The 8,496-nt window shown below is 45.7% G+C and overlaps 1 protein-coding gene across 1 annotated transcript; it reads right to left on the bottom strand.

Annotated features, from left to right (window-relative positions):
- Nucleotides 1-3,490: 3,490 nt before the first annotated feature.
- Nucleotides 3,491-4,737, bottom strand: LOC125043147 (peptidyl-prolyl cis-trans isomerase-like). Its single transcript, XM_047639121.1, has 2 exons — nt 4,577-4,737; nt 3,491-4,191 (listed from the first exon to the last, which is right to left on the bottom strand). Exons 1-2 carry the CDS (start codon nt 4,643-4,645, stop codon nt 3,766-3,768), a joined length of 495 nt encoding a protein of 164 aa, XP_047495077.1. The 5' UTR covers nt 4,646-4,737; the 3' UTR covers nt 3,491-3,765.
- Nucleotides 4,738-8,496: the final 3,759 nt, after the last annotated feature.

Here is an 8,496-nt window from a genome sequence, read left to right as displayed (position 1 = left end):
GGGGGGGGAGAGGAGAGGAGGAGGGGGAGAGGAGGGGGGAGAGAGGAGGGAGGGAGGAGAGGGAGAGGGGGAGGAGGAGGGGAGGGAGGAGAGAGAGAGGGGGGAGGAGGGGGGGAAGGGAGGGGAGGGAGTGGGGGAAGGGGGGGGGGAGAGGGGGGAGGGGAGGGGGGGGAGAGAGAGTGGGGGAGGAGGGGGGGAGGGAGAGGGGGAGGAGAGAGAGGGGAGGAGTAGTGGAGGAGGTGAGGGGAGAGAGAGTGAGAGGAGAGAAGGAGGAGAGAGGAGGGGGAGAGGGAGGAAAGGAGAGAAGAGGAGGGAGGAGGAGGAGGTGGAGGAGAGAGGGTGAGAGGAGGGGATGAGGGAGAGGAGGGAGAGTGAGGAGAGAGAGAGGAGGAGAGGAGAGAAGAGAGAGTGGCGGAGGGGAGGGAGGAGGAGAGAGAGGAGAGAGGAGGGGGAGAGGATGGGGGAGAGAGGGAGAGAGGAGGGAGAAGAGAGGAGAGGGGGAGGAGGGGGGAGAGAGGAGGTGGAGAGAAGGAGGAGAGAGGAGAGGGAGAGAGGGAGAGAGGAGAGGGAGGAGAGAGTGGAGGAGGGAGGAGAGAGGAGGGGGAGGAGAGAGGAGGAGAGGGAGGGAGAGAGAGGAGAGAGGAGAGTGAGGAAGGAGAGAGAGAGAGATGGAGAGGAGTGAGAGGAGAGGAGAAGAGAAGAGGAGAAGGAGGGAGTAGAGAGGAGGAGGGGAGGGAGTTGAGAGAGAGGGAGGTAGGAGGAGAGAGGAGAGAGAGGAGAGACGGAGAGGGAGGTGAGAGGAGAGAGGAGAGGAGGAGGGAGAGAGAGGTGGAGAGAAGGGAGAGAGGAGAGAGAGGAAGAGGGCGGGAGAGAGGGAGGGAGAGGAGAGGAGAGGGAGAGAGAAGAGGGAGGGGAGAGTGAGAGAGGGAGAGAAGGGGGAGAGGGGAGGAGAAGTGAGAGAGAGGTGGATAGGGAGGAGAGGGAGAGAGGGAGGGGAGGAGAGAGGAGGAGAGAGGGAGTGAGAGAGAGAGGAGGGAGGAGGGAGGAGAGGAGGGGAGAGAGAGGGAGAGAGGGAGGTGGAGGGGGGGGAGAGGAGGAGAAGAGAGGGTGGGGGGAGAGAGAGGAGAGAGAGAGAGGAGGGGAGAGGGAGAGGGAGAGGAAGAGAGGAGGAGGGGAGGAGTAGAGAGAGGGGAGGAGAGAGAGGAGGGAAGGAGGGATGAGAGGGGAAGATTTGGGGAAGGGAGGAGAGAGGAGGAGAGGAGAGGAGAGGAGGAGAGAGGGGGGGGAGGAGAGTAGGAGAGAGAGGGGAAAGGGGAGGAGGGGGTGGAAGAGAAGAGGGGGGGAGAGAGAGGAGGGGGGAGGAGAAGAGAGAGAGGAGGGGGGGAGAGAGAGAGGAGTGAGGAGGGGAGGAGGGGAGAGAGTGAGAGAGAGGGGGAGAGAAGTGAGAGATGAGGGGAGGAGTGAGAGAGAGGGGAGAGAGTGAGAGAGAGGGGGGAGAGAGTGAGGGAGAGAGGGGGAGTAGGTGATGAGAGAGGGGGAGAGAGGTGAGAGAGGGGGGAGAGAGGGGGAGAGAGTGGGAGAGAGAGGAGGAGAGAGGAAGCGGAGAGAGGGGGAGAGGTGAGAGAGAGGGGAGAGATGGGAGAGAGAGTGAGAGGGGGGGAGAGGAGTGGGAGGGGAGAGAGTGAGAGGGGGAGAGAGTGAGAGAGAGGGGAGAGAGAGAGAGGGTGGGGAAGGAGGGAGAGGGAGAGAGGGAGAGGGAGAGGGAGAGGGAGAGGGAGAGGGAGAGGGAGGGAGGGGAGAGGGGAGAGGGAGAGGGAGAGGGGTGAGGAGAGGGAGGGGAGAGAGAGAGAGAGAGGGAGGGGGGGGAGAGAGAGAGAGAGAGAGGGGGGGGGAGAGGGGGGGAGAGGGAGAGAGAGGGGGGGAGAGGGAGAGAGAGGGGGAGAGAGAGGGGGGGAGAGGGGGAGAGCGAGAGAGAGCGAGCGTTCGTGTGAAAATAAAATGCAACACCTAATACTTTGATATCCATATATAGAATAATTAAATGTAACGAGAGAGAGAGAGAGAGAGAGAGAGAGAGAGAGAGAGAGAGAGAGAGAGAGAGAGAGAGAGAGAGAGAGAGAGAGAGAGAGAGAGAGAGAGAGAGGGGGTTCATGTGAAAATAAAATGCAACACCTAATATTTTGATATGCATTTACAGAATAATTAAATGTAACTATAAAGAAAGCGAAGATTCACTCACTGATACAGGAAATAAACTGCTTAGGCAAATAACATCAGAAATTAAGGTCAAGTCCACGGCAGTCAGGTGGCGGTGTGGAGGTTGTTTCCAGGTAAGGAATATTTTTTGTTCCTTGGGCGTCGATTGTATTGAATTGACTGGAGTAATAGGGTCTTAAAATTACTGATATTTATTTATATCATTTGCGATATAAAGTAACCAGATTTCCACATCATACAATACTTGTAATTGAGCCAATCATAATTGTAAAGTTGTACGCCTGGGTGAAACAAAAAATACCTAAGTTACATACGAGTTCTCAAGCACAGCACACCCACCGGTTTGGCTAATTTACCCATGCCTTAAGCTTGAACTACCTTTTAAAGCATATATTCAATTAGCAATGGTTTTGTTTTGCATGCCAATTCAAACAATTATGAAGTCATTATGACATTTTTATGCCAAGAGCTTAGACAATACAGTTTTTCAGAAAAAAGGTTATCCGAGATTGGATTTCAACTATGTTCCATGCATTGATGTCACGCTGAGTTATTTATTCCCTCTGCTGTCAAGGGAAGGGATTATTATATCCAAGTTACCCATTCCTCCAATTACATAACTACGTTCGAGTGGGGACAGCAGCACACGGCGGAACTGAAGTGAAAATAACAGCTATCGAGTTGACGATATTCAACTTAATAATTGAACTAGATAAAATCTATTCGCTTTGCAGAACACCATGACCAAGTATGCCGTGTTACAAGATTTTACTCAAATTTCAAACTCACGTGATTGGAAAATAACGAATACAGACTCGTAATGGACTTAATATTTCAACCTAAATGCGATTTAAGCAGAAGAATTATAACGAGCAAGGAAAAACTTTATTCCAAGTGCTTTAGACTGTAAAGCAGGTACATTATTTTTTTTTTTTTTTTTTTTTGCATAATACATCCTTGACGAGATGTAGAAATTCTACTTTAGACATGTTTGCATCTTAAACTATTTAATAATTACTTGACATTAACAGCTTCCATTAACTTGAAAACAGTTAACGGTTTCAAAAAATGTACTCAAGAAATCTGCTAGTTCAAGCTTTACTTTAAAATAGTTTACTGAATCTAACTGCCAAGTACAAGGCCTATCAAATTTCACTACATTAGTTAATTTGCGCGGTTGCTTCTTACTGACCTTGACCTCTTAATGATCCTGTTCCTGTTTCAGGTCTTATTACAGCTTGTCTCAAAGACTTAAAGGTTGAGAAAAAAGAAAGGTTGTTGGTGATTTATTGATGAAGTGAGAAGACGAAATGCTGAATATCAGCATAATGCGTCAACATTTCCAGAACATGACCACTTATGAAACTAATAAAACAAAAAAAATGGAAGAACACCTATCCTGTTTCACCACCTTTACGTTATATAGCATTAACTTTTCGAAGCCGAAATTTAACACTGAAGTGCCAATACAGCAAAGATTATATCCTGGATCCTCAATTACATCAGAAAAAAAATGTGTGGGCGGCTAAGGCGGAATGTTCTGAGACTTTACAGCTGGCCGCAGTTGGCGATCATCACTTTTCGCTTGCACGAGCCGTTGGGCGTGCCGAAGCCCTCGACTTGGCGCACGATGTCCATGCCCTCCACCACGGAGCCGAAGACCACGTGCTTGTTGTCTAGCCAGGGGGTTTTGACGGTGCAGATGAAGAACTGCGACCCGTTGGTGTTGGGGCCGGCGTTGGCCATGGACAGGATGCCGGGGCCAGTGTGCTTCAGAGCGAAGTTCTCGTCCTCGAATTTGTTGCCGTAGATGGACTTGCCGCCCGTGCCGTTGCCGGCGGTGAAGTCGCCTCCCTGACACATGAAGTTGGGGATCACGCGGTGGAAGCACGAGCCCTTGTAGCCGAAGCCCTTCTCGCCCGTGCACAGCGACCGGAAGTTCTCGGCGGTCTTGGGGACCACGTCGGCGCGGAGCTGCGGCAGGAGAGAGGGGGAGTTAGGGAAGTTACGCACAAAACTAGAATCGTCGTCCTAGAGAACCACTAAAAGGGGTCTTTAAACCCTGACTTTACATTGTTAATAAAGCAGAGTATTGTTACAACCATAAAAGTTTAAGAAATGCAAACTATTCATAAGCAATGAAGCTAGTTATAAACGTTCATGTCTAGCTACCTGTCAAGAGCGGACAGTGAAATCTAAAAGTATTACGGGAAAACACTCCACTCGTTCCAAAGCCGGCGCCACGCTGCGCTTGACAGAAGCCGGCGTTTTGACAAGTGTCACGCCGCTCGAAAATCACAGCTCTAAAACTTAATTTGCAAAAAACTATTAAAGTTCACTCTGGCAAGTCGAAACTCACCTCCATGATGATCCTGCCAACTGGCTGGTTGTCAGCGGTAAGGTCGAAAAAGACTTTGGGATTGCCCATGGTGGTTCAGTTGGCGTAGGTCTGCTCGCAAGAGTACGTGAGGCGGCACTGAGCATCTAAGCTTCCTCGGAGCCTCAGCAACTCTCGCCTACTCCCTTCCACGCGCGGAGGAATACCACCCCCTACCTCCTTTCGTTTTTCCCGGCACCACGGGCTGCTACAATGGAGTTTTTTATGGATGTATGTACTTGAATGAAATCCTAGATGGTGCCAATATAGCTATTTAAACATGTCAATGGATTTATGGAAAATTATGGATTTTGAGGTGAACTACTTCTTATGGCGGAATGGTTCCGCCCATGTGGTTGTGTGGAAAATTCCATAGCCATTGTGATTGGCGGAGGTTCACAACATCGTTAAATTTCACATATTCCCTTGTCAACGTCTTCATTTTCTGAAAGAATTTCATTATCCATATCTTTGTTTACTGAAAAGTGGAATATGATACTTCGTATTCCATACGATAGATATTCTGAGGAGAAGGGCGGCGGCACTGGCCAATGGCATTGCGAGAAGCCCCACGCCAGGAGGAAATCTCGATCCTGATTGGCTATGGGTTCGGGAGGCGACGTAAAGGACACGTGTTGCAGGTACAATGACATCGAACTGTATTTTTGATAAACAGGGAATGGGTAACAAGACATTATGTTTACACCTGCTGAAAAGGATAAAGCAAGCAACATGAGTATGAAGTAATGCCTTGAAGAGTGAGTTATTACAGCTAACACCGCTTTTCGCCTGATATTGATTGTCGTGTGTCAAGAATTGCCACTTACTGCAGTGGTGTAATAAGAACGTCTCGTTCGGGGATTCATCTCATACATTTCCTAGTATTACAGTTGCATCTCACTCATTGCATAATTTACAGTATTGAAATAAAATATATTGTTCATTCAAACTATATACTGGCATTATATGCAATAACATACACATACACAATATCTATCTACTGTGTGCCCGAGTTTCTACATGTACATGTGTTGTGGGTGTGTGTATGTACGTGTTTGTATGTTTGTTGATTCGATGATGTGTACAAAACGCTCTGTGTGTGTGTGTGTGTGTGTGTGTGTGTGTGTGTGTGTGTGTGTGTGTGTGTGTGTGTGTGTGTGTGTGTGTGTGTGTGTGTGTGTGTATGTATGTATGTATGTATGTATGTATGTATGTATGTATGTATGTATGTATGTATGTATGTATGTATGTATGTATGTATGTGTCTGTATGTATGTATGTTTATGTGTGTGTGTGTGTGAGCGCATACTCGCATGTACGTACACAAAAGAACGATAATCCATCAAAATTACCCTTAAGCCCTGACGCATCGCTTTAAATCTGATACGAATCCTTCGAAGAGACTGCAAGCATCTTATCGGACGGAAAAAAAGTCTCGAGAGATTGAACGTACGGGTCTTGACAACACCTGACTTATTGATTATCTCTGAAAAGCCAATGGTTTTACTTGAGGAATGTGTCTTGTTATTACCTGTACGAAAATCGAGTTTATTACCTACCGTTGAGGCGTGTGTTTCACAAAGCCAAACAGTCCTCTTCAAACATGTTAAACCAAAACTGTCGAGTCATTCCCATCTTTTTTATTATTATTATTATTTCTAGTGAGATAGTCATACTTTTATTGTCTATCTAGGCTTTTAATTAGTGTCAGTCATTATATATATCATCAATGTTACTTGTATAATCATAACTGCTTAATTTTTGCATATACGTTAATTGTTTTTGGCGCTATCATTGGCATTGTGATATTTAATTTAGTGAACCTCTCATTGCTATCAGAGTTTTGTGCGTCAAATATTGCTATCACCGTTACTGTTGCTACAGTTGTTATGAACAAATACTAAAATATGATGTGGTACGTTTAGGTTTTTGTTGCATATTGACGATATATATATTATTTTTATTCAGATTCTGGAATCTCTGATGTTAAAACTGTTAACACATCATGTGGAAAAGAGCCAAATGCAGTGTAAATAGCTAAAGCAATATCTACATAATTTACTGAAAGTTATACATTCTTGAAAAAAAATCACGCGTTGGCAACAGAATGTGTAGCAACAGTGACGCTCAGGTTAAGTTTGTAACAGACGAATTTTCAGTAATAGCCATGGCAGTTGATATTTAAAAGGGATATGGTGTCTGAATAGCTAAGCATTAGATGGTAGTGAAAAGGCATAAAAGACAGAGCGTTTGGTAGGGTCAAAGGCATAGTGAACTTGGAATGCATGAAGCGACGCGGTAAGACCGGCAGACCACGTGGGCTGTCAACGTTCGTTGTACCCTATCTCACTCCTTCCTCTCCCTCCTTCTCTCTTTATCATTCTAATTCCTCAACTTTTCTCCCTTTTCTACCTCTTCCATTCTTTTTCCAAGGTCTCTTTCCTTCCATTGCTGTATCTGCATTTTACACTCCTCCAGTCTTGCTATCTATCCCTTTCTCTTCCTCCCCTTATTTTCTTCTCTCTCTTTCACTTCCCTTTTCCGACCTCCTCTTTTTCCTCCCTCCTTCCCACACATACCCCAAATGGCGGTTAACGCTCTGTTCCACAGGCTTACCATGGCGGGAACCCAAGAGACACACGTTTGGGGAATATACAGTTTGATCACTTGGATATTGTTTATTTATTATTGAGAAGGCATGTTCAGGTGTGTCTTCTCATTAAGAGCTATTGTACCCCGAGCAAAGCTGACGTCACTGACCAAATCTTCTGCAAAACCAAAACAAAGATACTTTGCCACGTCTTAATCTTAGCCCCGTTACAGCGACGCGTTCTTAACAGCGCGCGAAGACTGCCACACGGTGAGCCTGCAAGATTAAGAAACAGGCAGGAATATGCATTACTAACTACTAAAGCTAACTAGATGTATGTTTAACCATTGCATGTGCAACTTGGGCCCATGGATGCTACGGGATGTGACCAAAACTTCGATGTGCTGTGATATAAAATCATCTAGATTATCGTTACAAATTATTTAACCTTTAATTGCCATTTAATTCTTGATTATGAGAACATAATATTAACCGATTTTTAACGGTTGATAGAAGGATATTGGCTGCTAAATAAATAAGTCAGATCAGAAGAGAATTGTAAGACATAAAATGGGATCGAAATTGAACATTTAGTTAAATAGAAAGAAATACATTCAAGGGTATATCAGATTTAAAGTACTGTACAGATACAGGTGTAAAGGGATTTTAAAATTCTCAAATTTACAAAATAATGGTAATGCAAACGGTTATCTACAACTAAGGAATGTCGCCTTTAAATTTTACCATGACAAATAAAGATACCAAGGGATGTCTGTGTAAATGTGAAGCGAGCTAGTTAACTTAAATAGAAAATAAATTGAGAAACCTTTAGTGATAAGTGAGTGATGTTGAAATCACAACGTCCTTTTTACACTGAAAGGTGACGGAACGAACAGTTCACAGAAACGACCGATAGAAGAAGAAGGGGTAAAAGGGGGATAACGTAGGCATATGGTAGGACAGTCGTGGGCTTGAATAGACAAAAAAGGAAGCAGATAATAAGAGTGGGAAGATAAAATAGACAAAGCAAACAGTCACGATGAGAGTAAGGAAATGGTAGAAGAACCAGAAGAAGCAGCAGTGAATGAAACAATGAGGCACAGAGAGGAAAACGGGGAACACATAAAATAAGAGGGACAAAGAAAAACGAAGGGGAATCGTGAAAAAAAGACATTTTTAAAAAGCTACGAAGTGGGGATAGGAAGGTGAGAGGTATGGACGATCGAATGGAAGGGCAAAGTGTCTGATGGTCGTTGTAATATCGACACATTCCATCACCCCGACGACCCGTGTTTATGTCGCCAGGCGTGTG

This window comes from Penaeus chinensis, chromosome 33 (assembly GCF_019202785.1).
Source record: "Penaeus chinensis breed Huanghai No. 1 chromosome 33, ASM1920278v2, whole genome shotgun sequence".
In the NCBI taxonomy this organism is placed as follows: domain Eukaryota; kingdom Metazoa; phylum Arthropoda; class Malacostraca; order Decapoda; family Penaeidae; genus Penaeus; species Penaeus chinensis.
Note: the sequence above shows the minus strand (reverse complement) of the source record. Positions and strands in the feature narration are given on the sequence as shown.